We start from the raw sequence: 15567 nt of genomic DNA on the forward strand, positions 1-15567 counted from the left end.
TACCTGGGTAATGAACAAGCGGTGTAGAAATAAATTCTTACCACACTGTGAAACTGACCAGAGTTTGGTTTAAAGCAGGACCTCTGGTTCAAATGCATTGCAGAGCAGAGATTCCTTAAAAGTAAAACTAAACTCTGACAGTGTCCTCCTGTCAGACAAGAAGGGGTATGAGGGGAGCACAAAAATGTTTTCCTTAGGCTCATTCATGTAGTGCTGAACTATGTTTTATTGTTGCTTGTGAGCTAAGCTGCTGTCTCTGGCAGAGTTGCTATGTGAACCAGGTAATGCAACTCAACAGAGAGAATACAATTTCTACTTAGCTTATTCCATTTGCAGATGCATTACTGTCATTGGGGAACTTTCATGACTTTCCTTTTCCCGTGCTATGCATTATGGGTGTGTGCATGCATGTTTCTTGAGATGCTTTATTCTCTCATGAAAAATCAAATCATCCAAACAATTAGATCACAATAATAATAATATTGTATTTTACTGTGTTGTGGCTGTTACAGCCAAACTTTTCTTTAGGCCAAATAGTCTAAACAAGTTAAGTATTAAAACCAGTTTAAAATTAATTTCCTATCATTACAGCTTAAATGATCTGTTACTCAGAGACCATTAGAGTTCTGTAAGCTTGGCTACGAAACAGACTGATCTAATTAATAGTAAATACGCAAAGATATCTATATGCCTACATTAAGTCAAACACCAGCTGATATTCCCTACCTATGAAAATATTACTAAAATCAGTAATTTTAAAGGGGAACTCACTATTTTTTCTCCACCTGTGCTTGTAGTTCCTGTTCTTATCCATTTTTAATCTGTTGACCATTTCAGCAGAGTTATCCCTTTCAGCAAAAATGCTGCTGCTTCTTTTTAGTAGACTTTGGTAACCACAAGTTTCTCACTTCTCAAAGAATCATTTCGAAACATTGGGCTGCATCAAATAGTGCCTTTGCCTTATTGGAAAACACTTCTGCTTACATAAGTTAGGGCCCCCGATTTTTGCTGACTGCTCCCTTGGTGAGGAGGACCCTTCTAAGTGCTGAGGGATCCTCCTGAACAGAATGGTGTATGTCTCAGAGGAATGCATTAGTTGAAGGAAGGAGAATCTGCCAGAATCAAGTGCCCCAGCTTATGTGAGCAGAAGTGCTTTCCAATAATTTCTCCAATATTTGTCTGTCTTTGAAACACTTTATACATTATTTTCCCCCTATGCTGAGATAGTCTTCATGTAATTTTTAAAAATGTATTGTAACATGTGTAGAATAACACAAGGGGAGATTGGACTGCTGATCTATGCAGAAGTTGTCCATTCTGAGTATCTGCATTATGAAAAAAATGATGTCACTCTTTCCCTTATTACAATATACACAAATCTTTCTACATCAAGCTTCTCTCTCTGTATTGGGGAGAAAAAGTATGAGATGAGTTTCTTATTTCAGTACTGTATTGGTCTTAAGGTTACTTCCCAGTCTCAACTGTGTTTTATCACATACCTTCTCTATTTGCTACAAAAAAAAATACTCATAAATAGGGAACATGTGGCTGCATTACTTATGAAAATTTTGTATTAGGATTTAAAAACAGAATCTGGTAGGAAGAGTCACTTTTTAAGAACTGTGCTAGTCATGCTTCAGTTCTCTCTTCTTCCTAATACCATGATGTGTAATGCAAAAGAAAACTTTTAAGAGAAAGTGTCATTTATTGCACAAAGGATACTCTAGGAAAGCTCCATATGTATGTGTTTCATATCATCATGCTTTTTTGGTACATTATTCTTTACTTAAATGGCTAAATAATTGGGTAATAGTTGGAGACAATGAAGCATGAATAATGAGCTTCATAATTCCTATAATTTAGAAAGGAAATAACCAATAAAACACATTTTATTTTCCTTCTGAATATTAGTAGTTTGCTTTTAAACAAAACGTTTGCTGCTTTTATTTCTCTACTCAATATCTATTACCTCGCTCTTTAGTCTTTATGTTCTTTTTATCCTATGTTCTATGCCTGTTTCTTTTTACACCCTTTTTTTCCTGTCTGTCAGAATTAATGGCGCCTGAGTTAGCTATACTCCGTAGGGGCCTGCAGCGGCTGAGGCTTAAGAAGGCTGAACAGCAGAGACAGCGAGAGCTAGCTGAGGGTTCAGCACAACAGTCCTCCAGCTCTGATCAGTCTTCCCCTAAGGGATCCCCACAGGACCCTCAGCCTACAGGTTGTCATTTGTCAAGGTTTATTAAGCAGCTGGTGTAGTTACATAGTTTGTGCTGCTATTGTTTGCTGAGATGCTTCCCCTCAAGAACAAGAGAGTGAATGCAGTTGCTTCTTGCGTGTTCTTTGCATTTGGTGGTGTTCATTCATCACAGTGCTCCAAAGTAACTAATACTCGGCTGAATATCTCCTTACTTCTGTAACAATTTTGTTAAGTATAGTTCCTGTTTGAATAATATCTGATCCATAAGATCGACTGCTTCACTATGCAAAGTTGTAGAGTTAAGGGCTTCCTATTCCAGCCTGATGCACTGAAAGAAAACTAACCCTAGCACTCACCAATGTTTAACTTTGGTTTCAAATCCCATGCTTTGCCCTCCTCACAAACCTGAAATGAAATGGCATTTTAAGCAGCTCTTTCACATCAACTAGGAGAAAGAGGCCCCTTTTCAGATGAAGTTATTTTGATTTCTATAGACTCTTGTTTGGGCCTTTTTGAATTTTGCTTTGGGTGCTAAAATGACCTTAGCTGAAAATAATTTTGCCATATTTATTTGTGGGAATGATGCATCTTGGCTTCCTATTACCCTTGGCTGTGACACATACCTCACTTTAGGATAGATGACATTATTGTAGAACAGGGTGACTTCCATTTTGAGGGGTATCAACCATATTCCTGATCAAAGTTATCCTTCCCCCAGTCAAACTGCATTGCCACAATACTTGCTAATTGGTAAACTGTTTCTATTGTGTTAAAATGCTGATGGAAATGCAAAGGGAAGTTTCTCAGTTCTGTTCCTCATAATTTGTACTTTTTTTAGTAGCTGGTGGTAAACATTTTAAATAGACATATTAAGGGATCATGAGGCATAATTGTTTATAATGAACTTGAGAAGTAAAACTCCACTTGATCTTTATAAACGTTCACATCAAAAAGAGAGAGATCTGGTTCATACTCTGCCTCTGCATGTAGATTTTATATGCGTAGAAGCAAGTTTTGGATCTTCCTGTCTTATACCATATGTAGAAGCTGAAGTTTAAAAGGCTAAATGCTTGAAACTGTAATATAAGTAGACCCACTTCATGCAACTGTGTGCTACAAAATGGCTATGGGCAGATTATGTAGATTTTTATGCAACATGTGTAGATTTTTATGTAGCTCAAAGATTTTAACACATTTAGGCTTGATGGTGAAACATTTGTGATTTTAAAGCTTGCTGCACACCTCACTGAGCCTTATACCTACACACTAGTTGTAGTTAGGTGATATGTTTTTAAGTATATGTACTCAGAAGTAAGACACATTGAATTCTGGGGGATTGGCTTCCATGAAAGTTCATACAGGATTGCTGCTTTATTGCCTTACATTGGAATTGTTTTGAATAATTTGTTCTCAGTTCTTTGTATGTGTGATCTTAACTTTACCACTCCCTCACTTTTACAGGTTTGTAGTTGAGGTGAATTTAATATATTTGACTAAAACTGATTGTAAATCACATTTTCTCTCTCAAATCATTGGTCTACCTGAGACTGGATTACTTGTGCAATGTCCTATTGTAGAAGAAATATAGATACATTTTGGATATGTTTGATTAGAGTAATTCATACTTGGATCCTTTGATTTTGGAAATGGAAGTACAGTCATCAGTTTTCTCTATAGATTTTGGAGCTGATTAGTGCAGGTTGCAACCATGCAGGTTTTGCTGACTTGCAGATTGATAAGGTAGCAATGCAACTTATGTTATACTGCATTGCAATTCTGTGAACGGTATATACTCACCATCACTTACATGTACTCGTTGCCAGGAGTGCCAACTTGGCCCCATGACCACTGGTGCCAGGGGCTGTGGATGCCATGCAGCGTGCTTGGCCCTGGCATGGAAATTTGTGGGTGCCTGGCCCCTTCATGGGGAATTTTGTGGGTGCTCGGGCACCCAGGGCCTCAGGGAGTTGGCACCTGTGCTCAGTACTTTTGGTCTTATAGGACATGGTTTTGCAAAAAGAGAGACAAAGCTTCTGGTGCAAATCACAACCAGTGGACTAGAGCTACCATTGCAGAACTACTTGCAATTACATTACAAACAATGTACAGTTGTTCCTTGGAAGTCGAACAAAATCCATTCCGTAAGTTCGGAAACCAAAGCACGGCTTCTGATTGGCTGCAGGAAGTTCCTGCAGCCAATTGGAAGCCCCGGAAGCCCCGTTGGACGTTTGGCTTTCAAAAATAGTTCGCAAACCGGAACAGTCACTTCCAGGTTTGCGATGTTCGGGAGCCAAAACGTTCAAGAACTAAGCTGTTCGAAAACCAAGGTACGACTGTATTGGTGCAGAAGATGAAGCTCAGCTTAGAGAATTGTCTTGGAGCAATGATACCAACAAGACTGGGTTCTGTGTGGCAACCTCAAGTCTTCTATTGGCATCATGTCAGGAGCTTTACTAAGACAGAAGAGGCTTCCTTTCTTTGCAGAGCTGCACGTCCTAAAATTATAGATTGGGTTGTGTTGTCCAGTGATAGTTACTGTGTGTGTGTGTGTGTGTGTGTGTGTGTGTGTGTGTGTGTGATCACTAAAACTTTCAGCTATGTTATATATGTATCAGGAGTTGGTTGTGATTGCTTCTGGTGTCTTGTTTGTAATATTATGTACTATCTAAGTTCAGGCATCTGTAGTAAGCCATCTTCCACCCTACATAGTTTGCTCCTGTGCACCCTCCCCCATTTTTTGGCCTTTTCATCATTTTTGCTTATCTTGCACCAGAGAAGAAAACTACTTATTGAAAATAGGTTTTAAATTTGTCCCCGATTGCTCTTGAGCTTTAAAAATCTGTTTTTCCACAGGGAAAACTGAAAGGTAACAACACACAGTTACTAACAATCTACTAATAAGAAAATGAAAACAGAGTCCATGCTTCTGCTATTATTCATGTAAAGGTTGTTAAGAATGTTTTAAGTTTACACATTTACATGAGATTAAGTTCTATTGAATTTACTACTGAATAGTGATGCCTTCGGTAGTGCTACAAAACTCTTGTTTAAAAAAATGCTTGTTTGGTTATTCAAAATTACACAAGACTGAATGACGCAGTTATAGGAAAACCTTTGTTGTGTTTTCTAGTTATAAGAACCAGCAAAATCAAGCAATTAAAAGAGTGGGAACATTGTGCTGAAATCTAATGTTTTAAGACTTCATAGAGAGACAAAGGCACAGCCAGGTTGTTCAGGCAGGCAGCAAGGTGCAGAAATACAGGGTGGAGCCTGACATGCACAGCAGCAACAATTTCTAATTAAAGAGCAATGGAAGGCAAGGTTACCAAAGCACTCAGGGCCACACTAGAAGTGTATTATTGAAGGGTTTTTCCCCAGCCAGAGTTCACAGGAGAGAAAACGTCGTGTTCCAGAGTCCTATCCCATTTCCGTTTCCATCTTGATTTCCCTTCCTATTTGGAAATCCCTTCCTTCCTTGCCTCATTTTCATCAATTCCTCTCTGGTTTGCCTAAAAAGTTTTATAGTAATAATTATAATTAGTATTTATTGGATTTCTATACCTCTCTTTATTTGAGGATCACAGGGTGGTTTACAATATAAAAACACAAAAATATGTAACATAGTAACAAACAAAAACAATAACCCCATAGATTTGTAATTAGGGTCTGGGAGAAGAGAATGTTTTTGTTACTTAACTTTAGGCACCAGGCAAAAACATTATATATAATATAATAAAAACACATATAATAGGTAGCACAAGATCTCTTTGTTTTATATAATTTATATCCTGCATCTTCAGTTCAAACTAATTAATATATCCTAGGTGGCAAGTACAAATATATTAAAACTAATTTAACATTTCTAAAATCCAATGAAGCAGCAGTAACAGTGAAAACAGCAACATCATAGGAAGCTATTTTAAAAGATTTGAAAAAATAAAAATGTCAGAAAGACATGAAAGTAAAAGAACCAGATGAGCCTCCTGGGGAGAGTATTTCACAATAGGGGCACTACGTATGAAAAGATAATTTCCATAATTGCCACATGATTAGCATGTAGAGCAGGGCCTCCAATGACAGTTTTAATGAAAAGGCAGTCACATGTCCTTCACATACCTGGTCCTAAGACATGCTGTTCCTTTAAAAAAATTGTTTTGTTTGCTGCAGCTGTCTTCCAGAAAACAGTCATATTTTCTATACTTTAATAGAAACTATTTCCAGAAATGTACCAAACCCAACTTTCAAAGAAGAATTTTTAATTATCCATTGTACCTAGTACCATCCCATGGAGCAACTAAAACAAAGTCTTTCCTTCTTTGGATATTCAGCTAATTTGCAGTTCTTGTTCAGGATTCTGGTTAAATTTACTGGAAACATTACTGATTTGTAATATTTAGACATTAGTCATTTACGATAGATAAGGCTCTGCGTAGATGGCATATCTTTGATTCAGCAGAAATGTTACATGTATCTCTAAATCTTTGTTTTCCACTTCCCCTTATTGCTGTTGTGTTTGGACGTTTCCCCAAGAGTTACAAGGTGATCATACCTAATACGTAAGCGTTTAACTTTGAACAAGCTCTGAAGCTCTACTTTTAATGAAGCTATTACTAAAAAAAACAGAATTGCCCTCAGAATTATGATATCTTTACATATGTGGTATGTTCACACTTACTAACACTTTGTTTTCAGATGATGAAAAGGCAAGTCCACATCCTGGAACAAGTGAACCTGTTTTAAGTTTACATTATAGTACAGAAGGAACAACTACAAGCACAATAAAATTAGACTTCACTGATGAATGGTAAGATTGCACTACTTTCCCCAATTTTAGCTATGACTTCAGTTGTAGCATTTTGGGGTGATCAATGGGCCATTGAAATCAATGGGCTGTATTCAATATTGTCCATGTGCAAGCAGAACAGACTTCCACTTGTGGTGGGACTTTGCCTTCCTTGTCTTCACTGCACAAATCTGTTCTGGAATGGTGGGGGACCTTCTAGAGAAGATGGGGGAGTTTAGGGGGCTATGTGGGGAGGGAAGGAAGGTGATGTGAAGTCTGCTTGCACAACACTGGATATTGCCCAATGGATTTAAGTTGTATTTTGGTTTACTCTGAGTATGGTTAACATTAGATCTCACACTTGAACTTTTTCATTTAATAGCTTTCATATGCCCGAATAACTTCATTAGGAAAAAGTGCTGAGTTAGACCAGAGAAATATTGTGTTAGGCTAGATGCAAGGTTTAGGAATTGTATGAAAAATACACTTATTTCATACACCCAAGCTTTACATGATGCTTTCAGTATTTTAAAATCATTTTGAAAAGTCTTTCAAGCATTGTTTCATTACATTTACTGGGATAGTAAATCGTACTGGAGATCATTTCCGCCCCTGGGATTACAAATAAAACACTTTTCAGTCTTACTATATGAATTGAATATCAAATTTAGCAGAGTGGGGTACGATAATTGCAGTAATAAAACAAAAGTAGGTGAAACAATAAAACACAATATTAAAACACAGAGAGCAGCTTATTCTATTATTATAACAGAGCAGAGTTGAGAATTCAAAGATGCCTGAAAAATAGCAAAGTGTTAACCTGGTGGTGAAATTGATCTTAATTTGTCACCACATGGACCTCAGAGGGAGGGAATTCCATAGTCGGAGAACCACTGCAGAGAAGGTGCTCCCCTGTGTCTTTGCATAATTTCCAAACGTGAGGTGCTGAGCAGGGCATCCCTGGAAGGGCTTAATGCCTGTGCAGGAAGACATTGAGAGAGTGGCACTGTCAAGTCAGGACAGTTACATGGCTCCAGTGAACTATTCCACTCAACAGCCTAGCAAGCAGCAATCTATAGCAGCTGCAGCTTCCTGATAATCTTCAAGGGCAGCCCCAAGTATTACAGTTACCCAACTGGGAATCCATTTTTTATAGCCTAGTGTATGAAGAAGAAAGCATTATGCACCAGATAGTATAATGGTCATGACCCACACAGCAATAATAATCAATACAATATTTTGTTACAGAGCAAAAACAAACACTATTTTGGTTATAAATATTTATAATTGCTTCAGTACTAGTATGTATACACGAACTCTTGTTATTTCTGAACTACAATGAAAATTACAAGCAGCTTTTTCCAAATGAGAATTGAAAGAGAGTGTGTGTTTGTGTGTGTATATATGTATGGGGAAGACATCTTAAAGCAACATAGATTACATACATATTTAGATTTCCTATATTATAATTAATGGTATATAAAACATCAAACTAAATTGATGAAAATCAATATTGTATATTTAGATATATTGTACTGCTTCTACAATACTCAATGTAAAGCACAAACTATTTCAATTAATGTTTTCTTATCTTTGCTTTTCGTTTCATTCTGATAGGTGTTAGTTTTTCCATGTCCACATTTTATTGTCATTCCTTCATGAAGCATATTGTATACAACCTCCAGTTTTTTCCATATAATACTCTATAACAGCCATAGCCATTCAAGATGCTAGTTTTTAATGTCCTTTAGAAAGAAACACAGCCATATAATTTTAAAGGTAATAAAGAGGATCTAGAGGGATTGCGTATCGTAGTATGCTTTCTGTAATCTTCTTAATAATTCTGTAATCTTCTTAATAATTCTCCAGTAATTTTTTCTCTGCAACATTCCCAGCAAAAGAAGTTTGCTTCCTTTTCACGCTGTCAGTATTTTTTTGGGTAGTTCTTCTTACTATTACTATTATTATAACAGGGTTAATATACCATCTTGTCATTACCATATAACAGTTCTTTCTGATTGCTGTCTTTAGTAAAATTTTATGGTGCTTATTACAGAGTATTTCCCATATCTCCATAGCAATATATTTTTCCCTATTTTATAATATTATTTAACTAGCTCATACTTCAATAATACTAGTAAATGGTTTTTATTCTGGGAATATATTTGAAGGGCAGGCTATAAATATCTAAAATAAATACATGCGTCTGTTGAATGTTCTTGTTGCTAGGAGCAGTACAGCTTCAAGTTCCAGAGGGAGTGGAAATTACAGCAAACCTGAAGGTCAGGAAGAATCCCTGAGAACTCAGAGTTCAGAGACACCAATATTAGAGAGTTCAGAATCAAGTAAGATGTGAATTTGTTGCCTTTATAGCAATGATACAGCCACCATATATACACACATATACATACACTTTTTTGAAAGATAAAAAGTAATGTGTATATAATTGTAAGGGCACAGGATAAAATAACACTTGAAAAACCGGGGGGAGAAAATGGAAAGGGGGGGGGGCAATAACACCTATATACAAAAAACCAAAAGAGAACTTATAAACATTACAAGATTGTTATTGTAGTTAACCTACATTTAACCTAATGCAGTGTTTATAGAAATGAATTCCAAATATTGTTAAATTTGTCCATGGCAAGTCTACATTTATATGTGATTTGTTCATGTGCTGCAAGTTTGTACATATCTTCTATCAATTTGTCAAGAGATGATATAGCTATATCATTCTTGTTCCTGTTTAAGTTTATCAAATCCACAACCAGCCTGATATTATCTGTGGCTTGTCTTCTCTTTATAGAGCCTATTTGGCCATTTTTTAATAATAGTTGGTATAGATATCAACGAGATCAAAAATTCACCGAGGACTGGAGAAAATTAGCAGAATACTGGGAATGTATAAGTGATAACGGAATAACGTTAGTGGCATTTAAAGAAGCTCTGTAACAGAATAAGATATATTGTAAAAAAGCAAAATATAAGAGGGGGGTAGGTATAAAGGAAATACTAAAATTTGGAAATGTGTATTTTAAAAAAATAGAATTTGAATGATTGGCAGAGAAGCCGAAGGAAGTCAAAAAACCGAAAAGTTTAATGCAAGTTGTTAATGTGGTATAAATGTATGGAAAACTAATAAAATATAATTTAAAAAAAAAGAAATAACCTAGGTGCCTAGAGATCAATGTATTTTTGTACCATTCCACCAGGAATCTGTCTAGGCCTGGTGCTTTACTGTTTTCCACGTTTGAGATTATTCTCAAACATAATCTCAGTTTCTGATATTAGGGACATTAATAATTGTTTTTGCATAGATTCTGAACCAGGTAATTTTATTTTTTTTAAAAAACTTCTCCATCACCTCTTCCAATATCTTTCTGTTGGAGCTATATACACATCATCTAATTCACCTCTAATTTGTGAGACTATTAACCTTTCTTTCTTTTGCTTAAGTCAATTTGCTAGAATTCTATCCCCCTTTCACCTGTTTCCCAATACTTTTTGTCCCATATACATAAGCATTATATCTACTTGTTTTGATAATGTATTACATAGCTCAAATTTCTTCTTTCTTATTTTACTACGCAGATTATCAGTTGAGTTATTAACTATGAATGGCCACAAATATTTTAATTCCTCTTTCAGTTTTTTCCCTTAACTATTTCTAAGGTTTTTTTATGTGATGCACATGCTGTAATTCAGCCTCTAATACAAGCTTTGTATGCTTCCCATTCATACATCCTAGCGGTCAAAGTCTTGGCCTTTAAGTCAAAGAATTCTTTAGTCTCAGTCTTCATTTGTTTTACAAAATCTGACTGGTCAAATTTATGGGTTTGACCTGAATATTCAATGCAGAACTTTGCCGGGAATTGAATATAGTTTTTCAAGCTTTTTGCCCTAGCAAGGGCTTTCACTTTAGCAGATTTAGAGCATGCCTTAATCACCTCCTTAGAAAAATCTGGAAAAAGAGAAAGATTAAATAGCCACCTTTATATCATTGTATGCCTGTGCTTACTTTATTTCAAATCATTACACTCCTGGTTTATTTGTACTATTTTTATGGATATATTGTTATTGCTTGTATTTTTATCCTTTTGTAAATCACTTTGGGATTTCCTTTGGCTATGGGTGAGGAAAGCTATGAAAAATCTAAGTAAATTAAACATTTGTACATAGACTATGAACAAAACAAGGTTTTCAATCTGATTTTTGGGGAGTTTGGAGCACAGGAGGTAAGTGTAACATCCATGCTGTGATTCACAGAGCTCTGTAGGGTTCTTCTGCTAGCCCACATATCACAATATGATACTTAAACTATGCTCAGTTTCAGAAGTAGTGTGCGGTGTGGCATGTCGGGGTTGCTGTTTGAGAAAAACAACACAAACATACCATTAGGCTCATGAAAGAAGTTTCACAGTTCTTTGTACATTGACTTCAGTATTCTGTTGTTAATCCAGAGCCCTGCATAAAACAATACAGTTATCATTTAAAATATAAAATTAACCTAATATTAAACTATTTATATGAATATATATTCTATATGAATTGTAAAATTCTTAATGTCCATGATAAGTATTCAATATTAGTAAGATAAAAGAATCTCAAAAATAATCAAGCCTTGTAAAATGGGTTGCTGCAAAAGATTATGGAGTCATCTGTAATAAGCTTGTGAATGTTAGATATTAGTAAGTGATTCTTGAGTCACTTTTATTGTTCCAGTTGAACATAAATAATACTCATTCACAAAACATTCTAATCTATTTTTATTAACATAAGGATGTTGAATCTACAGCTAGAGATATAGATGGAATCAGAAAGCCAGTTTATTTTTTCAGTAGTACACATTGCAGCAGTGCCTGACTTACTGTATATTTTAAATATTTTTTCAGTGCATCATTTTTGTCAGTTTTCATTACTTTCCATGCAAGCTATACAATATTTTAGAAGGCTTATGATAGTGACAACGGTATATAATAGCTAATTTCAGAAATTGCTAGTAGCCCATTTGCACTATTTATATAATTTAAATACTGAATTCCAGGAATTCCTGAAGACTCACATGGGGAAAGTACAAATGTTGAAGAATTGACACCTACAAGTGAAAATGTTGGAACACCACATTCAGGTATGTAAAATAGTAACAGATGCATACTTTACCCAAAAGCTGTAAATGTAAGCACACTCAAGCTCTCTTCTCCCCGCACCCCTGAAATACTTATATCTCCAGGGCAGGTTATAGCTATTTATTTTTTCTACTTTAGGTTTTAATAATGTTGTCAAAGATAATTCAAAATGTTTTTACTGTGGTAACTGATTAAATGTCATTGTTTGTTCTATCAGATAATGATGTGTCTGACCAACTGGAAAGTAGTATGGAACTAGAAAATGATCCTCATCTTGACATAACCTGCCAGACACCAGGTGAAGGTTTATCAAGAAAAGACACAGAAGAGCAAGGAAGCGTGAGTCAACAAAGTACAGAGTCCACTGCCAACTCAAATAATACAAATCATGAACCTCAATCCCAACCAGATTCCTCAGGGCTTGCTTCTCATGAAGAATCATCTATGAGAAGTTCTGCTTTCCAAGAAACTGATGATAGTGATGATGACCCTGTTCTGATACCAGGAGCCCGGTTTCGTGGAGGAGTAGGCCATAGGTTAGTATTGTGGTGCGCTCTCCCCTCCTAAAGACAGTTCTGTTGAAGTAAAAAATGGGGAATCATGCAGCAGAATCATTCAGACCTCTTAAAAGTTATGCTGTCAACATGTATTCATGATAGGCATGAAGGATTAGCCCTCATTTCACCATGGGATTCGACTTGCTCTACTTGGATATTAAAATTCTACCTCCGTGTGTTGTCTTTTTATATTTTCAGTTGGATTTGCATAATTGTCTATATATTGTAGCACATCATGTGATCCTTCAATGACCTGGACTCTCATACTGAAGGCAACTATCCTATACACATTTACCTGGGGTTAAATTTCAGTGGACTGAGCAGGACTTACTTCTTAGTACACATATATAAGATTGTGCTGCAGGAGTTCATGGTCCCATATGTTTTATTTATATGCCATGTCTGCATAACAGGCATATATAAAGAGGTTCACTTAGTCACTTTTTCATGCACATAGAATTCTCTTTCCTTGTACTTAACAGAGCTTGATTGTCTTCCAGAGACCTGGAAAACATTCTGGTTGTATTTGTTTTTAGTGACTAGTAGAAAATTGATATAAAATTGTTTGCTTTTTCTCTGAGGAGCTTGACACAGTGCTTATGGTGTCTTCATTTTATCTTCACAACAACCATTTTATCTTCACAACAACCTTGTGAGGCTGGGCTGAGTTTGTGTAGCTGCCCAAGGTCACTTAGCGTGCTTCATGAGTGAATGGGGATGGTTAAATTGGACCTGGAGCACTGTACAGTTTCTTAGCAATATTATATACATGATTTTTATTTGAATGACTTCAGCTGTTATTCCTTTCACTAGATATATAAGAGGAACAGCAGTAGGTGGCAGAATATTGAGGTAATTCAGAATTACCATCCCATGTAGAATTATGATTACTTCCTTCACTGGTATGGTATCTAACCACCTTTTGTACTGGTTACTATACAAGTTTTAAATCTATTGGACTTCATATAGAGAGGGTAACAGTGGAGAGTAATTTTAGTTGTATGTTGTGCCCCCCCCCAATAAAGGTAATTGCTGTGTAAAAGGTTTAACAAGTTTATTAACCTCTTTAGTGTGTTCATTAAAGATGAATGCAGTGTAAAAATATACAGTGGAACTAAGCCCAAGTAGTTCTCTTTTGTTAAACACATATTGTATTTTTCATGTGTCACGGCTTACGTGATTTGTTGATTAACATAATATCTAGTTACTGTAAACCATGGGAGGGGAACACTGTTCTTGTGCTCATGTTCTGCTTGCTGGTTTCCCATAGGCATCTGGTTGGCCAGTGTGAGTACAGAATGCTTAACTAGATGGGCCATTGGCCTGATCCAGCAGGCTATTATTGTGTTCTTATGTTAAAATGATTATATTGCTTGAATGCATCTGTTGGCTAATTGACAGCTTCTGCTTCAAATGCTGTCAATGGGCGACCTGCTGGTGGTGCTTATAAAATCCTCAACTTCATTATTGGCACTGAGTATAATACTCAAAAGAAAACTTGCACAGGCTGTATTTGCATGCTCAAGCTCTGCTGTCCTCCCTCTTTTTGTTGTTTGAGAGTAAAAGCAAATGTTTAATAATGTATCAAAAGGCAAAGGTTGTTTTATATGGGCTAGTGGTCTAACGCTCTAGGCACAATTAGCCTGTTTAAATCCCATTGAGGTTATTGGGATCTAAACAACCAAACTCTGAACAGGACTGCAAACCAGGTTATTATGTAGCTTTCTGACAATGATGGCCTTTCTGTTCATAATCCATAGACGATCTGCTGTAGCTCGCATTCAGGAGCTCTTCAGAAGAAGGAAAGAGAGAAAAGAGATGGAGGAATTGGAAACACTGAATATTAGACGCCCTTTAATAAAAATGGTTTACAAAGGTCATCGAAACTCCCGGACAATGGTACATAGTTTATTGCTAAATTTATAATTTGGTTTGCTCTAAATATGTGTTATACTAACCTATATTAGAAGAGAGCTTATAAGAAAAATTAAGATATATGCACATCATAATACAGTTATGGTTACTCAAGAACCTTTGCAAAGTCTTAGTCCGGAGCACTGTATGCCTGGTCAACATTATGAAATAACTTTGAATTTAAAATAAAAGTAACTCTCTCCCCTGGTGTTATAATGGACTTGCATGGGTCCATTATAAGGCAGGAACAGAATCGCCTCGAAGAAACCTCAGACAATTTTACCCGTTTTCCTGAAGTAGCAAGTTACATTTTTGCCCCTGCTGGGGGCAGTTGCCTAAGACATATTTTCTCTCTCCTTTTTTGCTTCTTCATATCTCAGGCTTGTATTTTGAATCTGTGATGTATTGCTGTGTGTTTATGGCGTCTAGGACTCTTGTCTGTTCCTTGGTGCCCTGGACTGTTTGAGTGTGTGAAGCTTCATTTCCCTGTGTTTCTCACGGGTGTTTCCTTGCAATTGATTTTGTGATGATTTTCACTGCAATTTATTTGTTCAGTGATTTCCCCCGACATGTAATTTTCTCAGTAATGACTATCATTCTTGAGGAGGGCCAAGTAATGAATGTGACATTATTGGCAGTGCGAGCCACCAGAGGGCGCCCAGTGACCCTCCAACTTCTTTCATGGATTAGGAGAGCTAGGAAGGATCTGTCAGAGGAGGAAGGCACCTTGTTGTTGGCATCTGTCTGTCTTGAGAAACAATGGAGTGTGCCTCCAATGGTGATGTCAAACTGTTGCGTTAGGCTGGGCAGTGTCCTGGGCTGCCCAGACAACAGAACCCCCCTCTTGGCTTCACTGGTGTCCAAAGGAAAGCAAAGCAATACATTTGGCATAAGCTTGGCTTCAGGAGTTGCTGGAAGGAGGCATACAAGGTGCCATCCAACCGTCTTAGGGACACCACTCTGGATTTGTGGAGGGTTTTCTCCTTAGCC

At 36.6% G+C, this 15567-nt stretch overlaps 1 protein-coding gene across 10 annotated transcripts in view; it reads left to right on the forward strand.

The window, feature by feature from the left end:
• Positions 1-15567, forward strand: part of DCAF6 (DDB1 and CUL4 associated factor 6) — a 45381-nt gene that overhangs the window by 25504 nt on the left and 4310 nt on the right. For 5 of the 10 annotated variants that reach the window (XM_083611533.1, XM_083611529.1, XM_083611527.1 and 2 more), the window contains 6 exons: positions 2051-2218; positions 6890-7001; positions 9210-9325; positions 12025-12108; positions 12324-12642; positions 14424-14562. In XM_083611533.1, coding sequence (XP_083467659.1) covers positions 2051-2218; positions 6890-7001; positions 9210-9325; positions 12025-12108; positions 12324-12642; positions 14424-14562 — 938 coding nt within the window. The remainder of the gene's footprint in view (positions 1-2050; positions 2219-6889; positions 7002-9209; positions 9326-12024; positions 12109-12323; positions 12643-14423; positions 14563-15567) is intronic. The other 5 variants (XM_083611530.1, XM_083611536.1, XM_083611535.1 and 2 more) reach the window with 1 other exon arrangement.

This window comes from Podarcis filfolensis, assembly GCF_964270895.1.
Source record: "Podarcis filfolensis genome assembly, chromosome: 4".
Taxonomy (NCBI): Eukaryota; Metazoa; Chordata; class Lepidosauria; order Squamata; family Lacertidae; genus Podarcis; species Podarcis filfolensis.